The sequence below is a fragment of the Astatotilapia calliptera genome, chromosome 6, assembly GCF_900246225.1.
Source record: "Astatotilapia calliptera chromosome 6, fAstCal1.2, whole genome shotgun sequence".
In the NCBI taxonomy this organism is placed as follows: Eukaryota; Metazoa; Chordata; class Actinopteri; order Cichliformes; family Cichlidae; genus Astatotilapia; species Astatotilapia calliptera.
Window position 1 is genome coordinate 31,761,573 of NC_039307.1, and position 14,535 is coordinate 31,776,107.

Below are 14,535 nucleotides of genomic sequence, written 5' to 3' on the forward strand. Positions count from 1 at the left end.
GTATGTGATGCATACTGCTCCCACGTGCTACTTGGGTTTCCTGTCTGACTGGATGAGTGAAGCTTGCACTGAAAGAGACACTGTGACTGTGTGAGAAGAAAGGCTTGGTAACATACAGGATAGTTAAATAAAGTGGTCGGGTCTGTGACTAAGTGCAGTAGTCCAAATTTGGAAAAGAAATTTAGTATTTAGGGATGATAGGTTGTTATAACGTCTTTAGAAAAGGCTTAATGAGAATATCAATAGTGTGCAAACTGTGTGGCGTTTAACAAGATTTTCTGTGTATTTAGGTGAAATTATGTCAGTTGACTATGTCCACTGTGAGCGACCATCTTTGAACAGAGGCGGGGTTTACGACACCAACTCTCTGCCATCTATAATCCAGTTTTGAAATCCCTTCCCAGACGCCTTAACGCCCACTCACATCCTGGGCCATCTGACCTCAGGAATTCGCATGATAAGGTGGGGCCAGGTTTCACAATGAACACACCCGAAACTCTGGCTGATTGGGACCCACACCCAGTTTCACACCTTGGCTCAGGCGATTAGAGGATCATCAGGGGGTCCTTTTGTCTCTCTGTGGGGGGTTACTCCCACTAGGTTTATATCTGGGACTCTCCACCATGGACATGTCTACACTGAACAAAAGGCCATGTTGAATTTACTTGATTCAATAGTGGACATTGGTTGCACACAAATTTCTTGCTTTGGCAAAAACTTAAACAATTGAGTTAAATCAACACAGCTTTTTCATATGTAATAACCATGTGCATTTTGTGTTCATAAAACACGATTGAAACATGTTCAGATGATGTAAGTTGAGCTCTTGGAATATTTTAATCCTTCACAATTTTGTCATTTTATTTTAACACTATTCAATAACTTTTACCCCAGTACTACTTGGTCACTTAAATACTACATGTTGTCTTCATATTACATAATGTTCAACAAAGTCTAGATCCTGGTTACCATAAAAATTGAATGGATCTACAATAGCTACCATCCTCCTAACCTTATTCTGGTGCAGGGGGGCTGGGAAATAACCCTGAAGTGATAGGTTACAAGGCAGGACAGCTCACAAGTCTATCACAAACCACCATTTGCACTTACATTCACAGGTAATTTAGAATCACCAATTAACCTAATTCTAACAACTGCTTGACTTTTAACTCTGGGACAAAAAACAGAATACCCTGAGAGAACCCAGTGCAAACTAGTCAGATTGTGGATTTGAACCCAGGACCTTCTTAATGTGAAGCAACAGCACTAACCACCACGCCACCAATCCAGACTTAACAAAAGTAGGAAAGCTATGATTTCAAGGCTTGATGCAGAATTCTTTTGTACGTTTTTGTCCTTGACAGGTTAAACCACAATAAATAGCAATAGCATACATGTGGTGTGTGTGTAGTTGTCTGCCTCTTATAACTCCAGTGGTTTTCCTGCAGTTTGAAATCTTGTGCGATCTTGTGAATTTCATGAGTTCAGCAACTAACCACTCTTACTAGATTGTATCAGGTCGTCTCAACAAGAACAAATTAAGTTGTTGAATTTCGTACAGATTCTTCATGATTTAATTACATTCATAGAAACATGAAATTATTGTGTTTAAATTACAAGTTAGACTTTTTTAATGCAACAACCACCCAATTTACTTAGAGGCGGCTGCTCGATTTGACTGAGATGGATGCCTTCCTGAAACCACAATCCAAAGCGTGCGAGACTGAAATCCCGTGTGGTGTCGCAGTAAGTTATTGACTTACTTCACTCGAACATGATATGAACAATTTAATCTAGCCTCTCTGCATATCATGTAGTTTCTACACTATATAATTACACTTAACTTTAAAGCATGAGGCACTTATGTTAAATACACGCAAGATGCTTACGTAAATCCAAGAGTTGGCCAATCCCTTTTTTTCAGTGTATAACGGGGCCCTTTAACATTGTGACAGTGCACTTAGAGAAAACCTGGCAGGTGATTTTGTTTTGTGCTTGGATGAGCTACTAATCGGCTCTCTTTTTCTCATTTTTGTTCTAAGAAGGCCTGCAAGATTGAATTAACAGCGCTGTAAAAAATTTACGGGAGAACAAATAGAAGGTGACCTTTTCCAGATTACAACTAGTAGTCCATGTCTGTTGCTGTAACAGTAGTTCATGTTTAGAGTAAAACATCCCAGCTCACTGATTTGATCGGGGCAATAGTGTGCCTAAAATGTTGCATAATTTTGCTGAGAGATCTTTTACTTTGTGGTAATCTTAGACGAGTAGTTTTATGGACAAAAACCACCAGGTCATTCAGTGCGTTCCCTTAGTGCTAATGTATAAGAGATGTTGGTGTAGTATAACTGAAGTAATGTTGTTAAGTCCTTAAAGTCATATTCTTTTATTGTCATGACTGTATTTTAAGGTATTTTTTATTTTTGTATGATATCTGATTTATATGGAATATGGTTGAAGTAAACTAAAGTATAAAATACTTAGTCAGTCATTTGTTTAATAGTAACTTAACATTATATAATTCCCATATAAAACTATGAATTGTAATTTTAAATGGTTTAAAAGCATGTAGAATAACATATGTAGGCAAGTATATTTCTCCTTTTTTTTTATTAAGAAGCAAAGACGAAAAGAAAAAAAAAGAAACAGGGCAGGGTTCGGTGGTTCCGTCCCCAACAATGCCAAAACCAAATCTACGCCCTTGTACTGAACAAACACTAGTGTTCAAACAAATAGAACATACACAAAAGAATAGTTGTGCAATTCAAAGATGCTTTGAAGTCAATGTTTATTTAGGTATTCGCGACCCGATTTTAACCTTAAGTCTTCAACACAGCCCGAGCTGTCTTAGGCAAGCTTTCTTGAAATTTCTTTATGTAGTGTTAAAGAAATTACAAGAGAGTAGTTCTCCGGGCTTCTTGGTGGCTGGGGTTAGGGTAGGAACCACAGCACCTCAGCCGTTAAAAGGCAGTTGACAGTGCCGGTGTAGAGGGTTAGGGTGTAGAGTGCTGTGCGTAAAAGTTGTCAATACTCGGCTGACTCCTTCAATATTAAAAAGAATGCGTCTCCTCCCATGCGCACAATTTTTGTGGTTAAGACCCTTCCTACTCCCATAGACATCCATTTTAATACCATAAAAGACCACATGCAGTAAATTTTCAGATTACAGTTAACTTGAGTGGAAAGATGAGCTGGTTCTAATTAGGGGAAAATTACAAACTATAATTCCCCCCCCCCCCCCCCCGTCCCGTCCCGTCTCTCTCCTCCCCCTTTTCTCCCTCCCCAGTCTCCTCCTGCGCCTCCCTCCTTCTCTCACTTATCCTATATCACACACAATGAAAGGAAAAAGACAAAAAGAAGTCGCTTCATTCATTTATCTGGAAACATTAATGGATAGAACACCTTAAGTGAGCCACTTAAATAAATAATCGCTGGATTTTGTGGCTGAAGCGAAGAAGAAAGAAAGAGAACAAGGAATCACGAAAAGAAGGATCGGGGCCGATCATGGGGGATTCCGACACTGGCTCAGGTGCAAATGGAACGAAGAGGTAAGAACTTATCAAACTGCTTCCAAACCAAAACTCAGCTTTGGTTTCCTGAAAAGCAGCAGCATGTAAAGGCTCTGAATTCATCATTCTGGGACGCATTAGTCGCTATTCTTTAGCTTTCATTCATATTTGATTCCATTTTTTGTGATGAAAAAAGTGACAAGATCAGTATTAAAAAGTTTAACTGATTAAACTTAAATGTTAGCGTTCGGGGAGAAGCTGACTTATGCGATAATATAAGCTATACATTTTCTCTACTTGAATACTGGATACCTGACAGACAAAACTCATTAATTGAAGTCACTTTCAACTTATTTAAAAGCAAGAAACAGTTTCGGTGTCAATGAATGATTAGAAAACAAAACAAAACTAACAAACAAACGAAAACTAACATTTTTAAAGATGTTATTTAACGTCTTTTGTGTGTTTTATTGTTGATGGTGTGTTAACGCTATTGTTCTTCCTGGTAAGTTAGACAAAGTTGACCGTCTTGTTCTGAGCAGGAAATGATTGATGATTAATGATTGGTGACTTGCATCTAACTGATTTTTCATGGCAAGTTTGTATACACATCAGTATAACAAAACATAGTGAACACAATGGGTAGACTATTAAAATGCAATTTGTTTAATCAGTCTGTCTGACAGAACAAAATAAATAATAAAATACAAAAGGCAGTGTGCAAATAAAACATTCCCTGAACTCCAATGCTGCGCATACGGAGTCTTTACTATCCACTTGGCTTGACTTAAGTACAATGGAAAACTTTTGGGGAATTAGAATTACAGATATGAGCAGTATTACTTGAGAAAAGAAAACGAGTCAAGCTGGTGTGGCTCTACTGCTGTGGAGTGAGGCAAACAGGTTTGGTGAAACAGAAACCAGTGTTTAATCGTATAGGATTATAGGCCACAGCAAATTCAAAAGTGTCAAATGTTTTGGTGTTAGTAGACTTCTTGCAAAAGTAGAGTTAATTTTACTCTAAGTAGAGTCACATTCTTTTAATGTAACTCTGAGGTGTAAAATGATAGTAGTTAAAATCGAGTGTTAAAAATGAGTGTTTCTATGTCAAATCTGGAGGTGTTACAATGTTAACATTAACTCTTGACCTCTTAACTCCGAACTCCTAGAGGGGCTATGACACTAATAGAGTAAATTCACAGACTCCGCCCGCAGTACCACAGATTCTGATCCAAGCTGAAGTGAAGCCGTTTCAGAACATTTTGCTCTACATATTTCTGAGTTGTTTGCTATGCTTGGTAAGTCGTTTTTTTGTGAGATTGTTTCAATTATTATTATGAGCTTTTACTTCTGTGGCTTTTTGGAGTTGAGACAAAGCTGTGTGAAAGGCATTAGCCATGTTGCTCGCTGATAGCATAATAATCTGTTTTAGCTAGCTGAAATATATTGTCTGCGGGCAAATAGTACAGCCTTGAAAAAAAGCTTGCATATGAATTTTCAGTCAGGTTTTTGGTTAACTTAAATACACCTAAAACAATATCTAGATTGTGAAATGTTGGTATAATGGTGCTACTTCAAGCCTGAAAACGATCTCCCACAAAAAACAACCGAGCAAACAGCAGTTGCAGACGTCCTGACTGGGTTGTATGTTTAGATCCCTCCAGAGTTTTGTGCACACGGTTTAGGTAAAAATGAAAAAGATTGAGTTTTTAAATTTAGTTCACCATTAACTGTTGTCTGTGTTCTTCAGTTGTTTGAGAGAGCACCATTTCAACAAACATGTTCGGGTAGAATATTGCCTTTAAATACAAGTTACAGCTCAAAAATGATTTTTTTTTTTACTGTGCTTCAATTGATTACCAGATTATTTGTGCAATTAATTAGTGCACAACTAATTTTTATTGAATCTCCACACAGGATATGCTTGTGAAGGTGGAATATGGGGGAAAGCAGAAGTGATGAATGGAGGACATTCATCACTTCCTCCATTGAAGAAAAGAACAATGAGCATGCTGTTGCATTTATCTATGTCAGAGCATTTGATAAACAATATTCTAATGAAAGTGAGAACATGTACATTGCTCCATATTGTTACATGTTTCAGAAAATGTTTTGAAATTGTAGTGCACAGTTCAAAAATAAATGTTTTTCAAAAACCATTGCCTCTTTGTAATACATGTTTATTTCCAAAGGAATTTCTAGAAGTTCAGAAGAGTAAAATTCAAACTTTTAAGAATTAATTAGAAGATCTCTTATGTAGTTAAACTAGAATACTCTGAGAGTTAGTATATAAACTCTTAACACCTAGTTAGCATTAATAAGTGTTAAATTATCAACTCCAGTTGATAGATGGCATCCATTGTCACGCAGCATACATTAAATAAAAATGTTGAGGAGGCAGAAAAATACCTTTTGATTCCTTCCTCCAGATCACCATTAACACTACTATAACAATACTAGAAATAATTTCTGAAGTAATTTGGAAACTGCGTCAACCTCAGAAGTAGCAAAAGCACAGACTTTCTTTACTTAAGTAGAAATAGAGATACCTAGGTTTAAAAATACTCCAGTCAGATTAAATGCTAATTCAGCTCTGTTGCACTAGGGATGGGTACCGGCACCGGTTCTGACATAAACGGTAGTAACCAGACCGAAAAGCAGCACACATTTTTGGTGCTTTTTTTTCCTGAGATGTCATACACTTTGGATTCTAGCCAATCATTTTACCTTTGCAAGCGTAGTAGGCGGGCCAAGGTACGTACGTTCTTTTAGAGCAGAGCTACAGATTAAAAATGCCCAAGGTGAAGCGGTCAAAGTCTGGCTGTACTTCACAGCAAAAGATGCAAACTCAGCAGCCTGCAACAAGTGGTATTATGTTGATACGGTGATACTGTGCAAAGGAGGTAACACCTCGAATCTGATGAAACACCTGGTGACGCATAGCATTTTTTTAAAAGCCGAGAAATGCGCCGTATTTGATAGCTTGCTGCAGGACCTCACACTGAGCACATCTACCGCGGGTGTGGTGCCTGTTATCGGACCCGGAGTTAGCAACATGAACCCAAAGAGGAGAGTCCTGGCCCCTAGCCCTGCCAGTGTAGCAGAAATGATGACGGATGATGATGGCAGCAGCAGCCGTTCTTCTCTGGGTCAGTAGCTTAATGTTGTTCGTGTGTAACCACGTTAATAAATTAATGCATGTAAGGTGAACTAGCAAACACTGTCGTAGTTACATGTGGCTGTCTTCTTGTTTGATGGCAGATACTCCCTTCACCCTGGCCAAAAAGGCTAAAATGACCAAAGAAAATGTGGGAAACAGCTAAACATGAGAGGTTTTTGGATAAAGTTTGTGTTTTTTCCATTGTTTAAGCACTGCTTCCAGCCAAGAGTGATACCATAAATCCCCTATAGCTGCAGAAAAGGCCAAACATGAGAGGTTTTGGACAAAGTTTGTGTTCTTGATTCTTTAAGCACCGGTTCGAGCACCGTTTAAGCACTGGCACCATTTCAAAAGTACCGGATTGGGACTGGTATCGGATAAAACCTAAACGATACCCATCCCTATGCTGCACTGTGCACCAATCCAACACAGTGCTTTACTGTGAATCCACCACACCAATTCAAATTAAGCTATATATTTATATACATAATATAACTACCCACTAACATGCAACATTTGAATAACAGCTAACAGGAGTTAGCACAGCTTAGCTTTATATATAAAACATGTGATAATATACGTAATTTATCAATGTGATTGATAATGATGACATCATATGTAAGCTTTAAATTTGCAGTTAATTTGCCCTTACCTTTAAATATAACCTCTCATCTTCCTCTCCTGTTCTTTCTGTTTTCCTACATCTTTCTCCATCTCTGAGTGAAGTTAGTGCTCTCTCTTTTCTTTCCCTGGAAATACAGCAGCTGAACCTTTACCTGGCAACACACTGTGTGACAAAATGCAGACAAACAGTTTGTGTGATTGTTGATGTTTGTCTAGCTGATAGAAACATTACATTTGAAATGACCTAACACTTAAAAAATGCCACTCCTTTCATGCTTCCCCCCCTTCTGTAGCACTAGATTCAGATGTATCACAAACACAACATACTTAGACCTACACTCCTTTCCCCCACTTAAATTCCCGAAGTAACAAGTCTGTTAGAAAATATAAGAAGTGGAAAGCATAAATATTTATGTAAAAATGTAGAGAGTAAAGAAAAAAGTTGTCAGAAATTAAAATACTCAAATAAAGTACAGAATCCTAAAATTTCTACTAAAGTAGAATAACGTAGGTATTTGTACTTTGTAACTTTCCACCTATGGTCACCATTAGATGTCACAAAGTGTGGAGTGCAGAGATGAGAACTCAAATGCAAATTTCACAACACACATTTAATAAACAAAATATGAAGCCCTACAGGTAATAACAAGTTCAATAGCTCAGAGAGAAAACCTCAGAAAAAGTTTCACACAAGGCATTGGTGACAGAAAATAATCTAAACAGGCATCTGTGACTCAGTTTCAGTGATATCATTACAAAAAAAAAATGTGGAAAATCTTTATAGACCCTTTGATAAAACCTGCGCAAACAATCGTTTTCCAACAAAGGTCAAAGTGACTTCTGATGAAACAAAGAAATGGCCTGTTTTTCAAGTGTTATCATGACTGTATTATCTGCCTCCAGGAATTTGTTGCCATTTGTGAGTCCTTATATTGATGCTATAAATATTGTTCCCTATACTGAGGTAATGATTGTTAATCTTTCACTGATAAATTCAAAAAAGTAGCTGGAAACATTCAACAGAAATTGGCAGTACTAAAGAGGCTGAACACAATAGCTGTGGGCTGTGTTCACCTGGATTGTACTTACATCATTAAGGAGGTGCATATCAAGTTGTTCTATAGGTTATAGCGCAGGATTTCAGAGGAGTGTTGATATGAGGCAGATTTCCCACTGAAGCATAAATCTTCAGTATCAGTGAGCTTAGAGATTTTCAGCTCTAACTCAAATGTTGTGAAGCTGTACACTTTGTTAACAATGGCAAAGAAAGGTGATATAACTCACCACTTTTATCTTTCTTGTCTTTTTAGGGAACTTGTCCAGAGCATCTTTCCACAGAAGAAGATCTTATTTCATTCCTGGTTTCAGCTCCTGCTTCTATTTTGTGTTTTGGCCTTAGGCTTGTGTTACACCCTGTCCAGCCGCCCGCTGTCACTATGGCAGAGCTTCCCACTGCAGGAACAATACCAGTGGTTTTTAAACCAGAACAGTAGGGTTAATGCACCTGCTTACCGCATTCATCCCAAAAACAAAGTTATTTTAAACAAAACCACTGAACCTTCGACTGTGCGATCTACCTCCCTCCAGTACCACCAAGCCTATCCACGCAACTACCATTTTCTTATGGATAACACAGAGGTTTGCAAGAACAAGATCCCATTCCTGGTTCTCATGGTTCCAGTGGAACCAAAAAATGTGGCAGCTCGGGACGCGATCCGCCAGACATGGGGCAAAGAAAACATAGTTCAGGGTGAGGTGGTACTCACTTTATTTATGTTGGGTGTCTCTAGAGAAGATGATGTTGAGAAGCTCAAACAGGAAAATTTGCAGCACCATGATCTGATCCAGAGTGACTTCACAGACAGTTATCTAAACCTAACAATCAAAACCATGGTGATCATGGACTGGCTAAGTACACACTGCCCTGCAGCAGCCTATGCCATGAAGATTGACTCTGACATGTTTCTGAATGTTGACAATCTAGTAATCATGCTAAAACAGCCGGGCATCCCCAAGACCAACTACCTGACAGGGATGCTTATGTGGAACAGACCAGTCATTCGTTCCAAGAACTCCAAGTGGTATGTGCCTGAGGAATTGTATCCAGAGCCTGAATACCCGACCTACACACTGGGTATGGGATATGTCTTTTCTAATGATCTTCCAGAGAAATATGTGGAAATGTCAAAGTCAGTCAAACCCTTTAACATTGAGGATGCTTATATTGGGATGTGCATGAAAAAGCTTGGACTTGCCCTCACAGCACCACCAACACCCTCCCAGTTCAAGGCCTATAACTATGCATATAATCGCTGTGAATTTTCCAAGGTCATTACATACATTCTTGGTTCTTCTAAACAGCTGCTGGATTATTGGACAGACCTGAAAAAGCCTGGGCCACCTTGTCCTTAACACCTTAGCTTTATGCTAGAGTTTTAATGTATTTATAGATTGTTATAAACTACCGAAGTTATTTATTTTTTTAAATGTGATTTAGAGTTACTTGTTTGGAAAGGTGAAGGTGAACAATTGCTTCAAGGTTTTATAGGTTTACCAGGTCTCATTGGGGTGCACTTTTACATGTGTGATTATTATGTGAGAATGCTGAGGTTACTTAAATGCGTTTACAAATAATACAGCTGGGGTTAAACATTAAATTGACTGCTAATGAAAGGTGTAAATATTTTAAAAGATTATAAGGTTTATTTTACATATTAAAGTACATTTAATTAAATGGACTGTTCTTATTCATTTGAATGTAATGAATATGTTTTTCCAAAACCTCAACCTTTCAGTGTTCTCTTGAATGTTGTGAGAAACGCCATTCACATACTAGAGTCTATGATAATACCACAGTAGAGCACTGTCCTGTTTTGTTTTCTATCACTGGCAAATCTGGGATCCTTAAAAGCCCTTAGAGGACAGTTTCTGACATACAGAAAGATACTAGTTACAGAATCCATATTTCTCTATAGTGCCTCAGATTGTTTTAATCTGCAAAGCAATTTCAATTCTTTTAGACTATTTCTTTATTTCAATTGTATTCATCTCTCATTGCATACATCTGTTATGTTCCCATTGTGTCCTTATCTCTCCCACAAGAAATAAGACACACAGACAGCAAAGACTCAAAACAGCCAAGTTTCACTGCACATCTTAACCTCCTAAGACCCAAACTCTTCCATGGCATGCATTTTTAATTTCTCTTTGGTATTTGGGCATATTGGGATCCGATGAATGTAAAAACAAAGAATTACCAGATTTTTTTTAAACTGAATTTTTGTTTCTGAGAAAAATGAGAGCCACATATGAGGATATTTGTTTTAAATTTTGATGAAACAGAGGCAGTATAATGTCCTCATAAGTTGATATCAGGCCCTTGTAGAGCAAAATTTAGTGATTTGGTCTAGACAACCAAAAATGTAATGGCCACATCATAGCTGGACTGGCCATCGGGCATACCGGTGGGCCGATGGCGATTTTTCGTTTTTAAAAATTTTTTTTTTATGGTATAAACAATGAAAGGTGGTGGATTGGCCAGATGCTGGCCGATATGTAAAAGTAACTCAGTAACCAAATTTTTGGTGGCTGTGGCGGAGCTGCCACAGAGGCCAGCAGGTGGATGAGGGAGAGTGGAGGCAGGAGGAGGAGAGACCCGAGGCAGCTGCCAGTCCGAGTATCAGGTGAACTGAACTTCAGGTAAGAAGTTATGACCTGCAGTCTATCTGGGTCAGATATAAACCAAGTTTAGCCCCGCATTCAGAGAAATTATTACGCACTTCGTACGGAGCTGAAAAAGAACACAGTTTGTCCTGGACGTCAGCTAGAATGGAAGAAGACACAAAGCTGGAGTTATTCTGCGTCTTTACGCTGTCAGCTGCCTCTTCTTCTCAAATTCTCTCACCCTCGCTCTCCTGTTACTACTTCAATCATGAAACTGATCAATGATCAGCTGGTCTTGATGCGTGCTTAATCATCCAGGTAAGTAAATTCCAAAAGGTTGATTCTGTTGGAGAAACGTTTCGTCACTCATCCAAGTGACTTCTTCAGTCTCAGCTGACTGCAGGTTTCCCCAACCTTATAAACACATGTGAGTGAAGTTGCCCCCCTACCTTCTTCAAATCGAACAAAATTGATGTCAAACATTTGTCCTGCAAATTATTTTGTTTGTGCAGGTTATGTTTCCCTAATTTTATAAACAGTACATGTACAGTGAGAGAGAGATGTTACATCTGTCTTCACTTGCATCCCAGTCATAGAAGCGTTGGAGGTAGTTCATAAGAGATTACAGGATCACCCCAACCTCAGCAACAGGACCACTCTCAGCACTGATCAGTTGTGTTTGCTTTTGGAACTGTGTCTTAATTCCACCTATTTTGCATAAGGGTCAGTACAGGCAGAAACCTAGGTGTGTCATGGGTTCCCACAGGCCCCTGGTCAAAGTCACCAAACCAGTTCGTAAGCAGGTACAGGTGTGGCCAGAAGGGTACTCAGAGGCACTGCAAGACTGCTTTTCCACCACAGGTTGCTACACACGACAACACCGCAGACTTTCAGGAATATACAGAAACTGTTACTGCCTACATCCCAAAATGCATCGATGATGTCACAGAGACCAGGTGTCACCGGTTGCTTAGAGGAACCACTTGCAGGACTCATGAGTAGCGTTTAAACAGAGATTGTTTATTACAGATCTTCACCAAGTGTATGTACAGACAGTGCGGGGTTAGTGCTATATACAAGACGTGAGGGGCAGGGGTCCAGGGAAAACGGGGAAATCACACACGCGCTCAGTTCAACCTCTCTCTTCTCCGCTAGCGACCAGTCACTCCTTCCACACTCCACACGGGGAAACACGGGGACTCTAGGAACAAAGAAACACTCGTTAAGTCTCTGAGACGGAGGCACAGGAAACTTGAGCTAGACGTGTACTGACTAGAGCCTTCACAGCAATCCAGCGTTGAACAGCTGATCTCCTCCTTCTAATATACCAGTTGGTCTGATGAGGTCCAGGTGTTCCCAATCCAGGAAGGTGTGGACCGAGGGCGTGAAGCCGCCATGAGTTCTGCCCCTGCAAAACAGGGCAGAGAAGGAGAGAGGGGGAGAGAGAGGAAAAAAGAGAAGAGAAGGAGGGCTAGGAGTGGAGAGATTCTGATCAGCACCTTGCCGATCCTGCAGGTCGTGACACCAGGACTATCACTGTCCGGGCCAATCAGAAACCATGGCTCACAGGTCAGGTTTAAATGCTGCTAAAGTTGAAAAATGCAAGCCTTCAGAGCCGGGAATTAGGTGAGCAAAAGAACAGCAAGGGCAAACCTGTCACGTGGCATCAGCTACAGCAAAGCTTCAGCGACAGCAGAGATACTTGGAGGCAGTGGCAAGGAATACAAACCATCACAGACTACAAGCCCACTCTGCAGACCGTGGTGACACAATCCCCAGACAGTGTGTGGAGATCCCTTGCCAAAATCAGTACCGCCGTTCCCACATGCCTCAAAGCCTCCACCATCATTACTGTACCCAAGAAGTCATCTACCTCCTGCTTTAAGGACTACCGTCCTGTCAAACTCACCTCCATCATTATGAAGTGCTTTGAACGGTTAGTCCTGCATCAAATCAAATGATCTCTTTCGTCAAAACGCTCAAGTGATGATGGAATTTCAACTGCCCCTCACTCAGCCCTCACACATCTCAACACTAGAGACTCATATGTCAGAGTGCTGTTCATAGACTTCAGTTCAGCATTCAACACCATCATTCCCCAGCAACTCATTCACAAACTGGATCTGCTGGGGATCAGCACCTTGCTGTATAACTGGCTGCTAGATTTCTTGACAGGAAGACAGCAGATAGTACGGGTCGACTGCAACAACTCCAGCCCAAGAACACTGAATACGGGGGCTCCCCAAGGATGTGTGTTGAGCACCCTTCTCTTTACTCTGTTGACCCACGACGAGATCTACTACAGGGGTGAAGTTAACCATCTGGCAGAGTGGTACAGCAACAACAACTTGTCCCTGAATGTGGAGAAGACCAACAGCAACTCTACTTCCTCTGCAAACTGAGAAGCACAAGAGATTCAACCCCCATTATGAGCACCTTTTACAGAGGCACAGTTGAGAGTATCCTCACCAGCTGCATCACTGTGTGGTATGACTCCTGCACTGGGTTCTGCAGGAAAAAATGACAATGCACCTGCCTCATTTGGAAGGTCGTCTCCATTACAGGTGACCCCACTCATCCCTTCAGCAGCGTCTTCAGTTTGCTGCCATCAGGAAGGATACTGAAGAGCCTCCGGGCCAGAACACACAGACTGAGAGACAGCTTTGTCCATCGGGCTGTCAGGATGCTGAACTTCACTCACTGGAAGACTGCAATTGACTCACACTCTCTAACTACACAAACAGACTGCATGAATTCAGATACCACCATGTAGTATTTCATTTATTATGCTGTAGTAACAAGTGGTACACTTACTGGAAATGATATTTGCAATGGTTGACTGATATTTGCAACATGTCCTGCAAATTGTAAATATCATGTCAAAAATAGAAACATTTTAACTTAGACTAAACAAATGCCTAATGGCAGCTAACAAGCATCTGTTGGTGGCAAGCTTGTTAGCACTGACATCGTCATTGTGGCTGATGATATTTTGTACTTATGCAACAGCTTTTGGTGGATTTTTTTTCTCTACAGCTCTTATAGATAACCATTTCCCGGTAGTTCAATTCTGTTGAATTGTCTGTTTAGCTATCAGTTATGCTCATCAGTTCCAGTTGCCCTTATGGTGCAATCTGATGATATCAGTCCATGTACCTGAGGAGGAATATAGTAGCACAGTTTTCAGCGTGGATATGAAAACTACTTTTATTTTTCTTGTAGAAAAAGTTCTCTCTCACAAGTAACTTTGTAACATAGGCATGTGTGCATATATGGAGTATGAGCATCAGAATGATGCATACATAGCTGATAGTTGAATATGAGGTATTATTGTTGTGTTTTTCATGTGATGACTGCTAAGCAGGAGCATTCATGATGACTTATATGTTTCTTTTTATCTCAGTTCACATTAAAGGGACAAGCTGTGTGTCATTTTATTTGTTTATTTGCTGAAAACGTCTTCAATAAAGGAGCCCTCTCTCAACTTCAGATGCATTTTAGGAATGGACACATTCTTCAAGACGGCATGCTGACATCCATTTTGAGGTCCCAAAAAAGAAAAATGTGAATAAAAATATC

The 14,535-nt window shown here is 39.9% G+C and overlaps 1 protein-coding gene across 1 annotated transcript; it reads left to right on the top strand.

Annotated features, from left to right (window-relative positions):
- Positions 1-3,333: 3,333 nt before the first annotated feature.
- Positions 3,334-9,986, top strand: LOC113023333 (beta-1,3-galactosyltransferase 1-like). Its single transcript, XM_026169353.1, has 2 exons — positions 3,334-3,548; positions 8,604-9,986. Exons 1-2 carry the CDS (start codon positions 3,505-3,507, stop codon positions 9,703-9,705), a joined length of 1,146 nt encoding a protein of 381 aa, XP_026025138.1. The 5' UTR covers positions 3,334-3,504; the 3' UTR covers positions 9,706-9,986.
- The last annotated feature ends 4,549 nt before the right edge of the window (positions 9,987-14,535 follow it).

Coding starts and splice junctions, on each gene's coding strand:
- LOC113023333 (XM_026169353.1), top strand. CDS start 3,505: ATGGGGGATTCCGACACTGGCTCAGGTGCAAATGGAACGAAGAG. Junction 3,549..8,603: donor GGTGCAAATGGAACGAAGAG/GTAAGAACTTAT, acceptor TTGTCTTTTTAG/GGAACTTGTCCAGAGCATCT.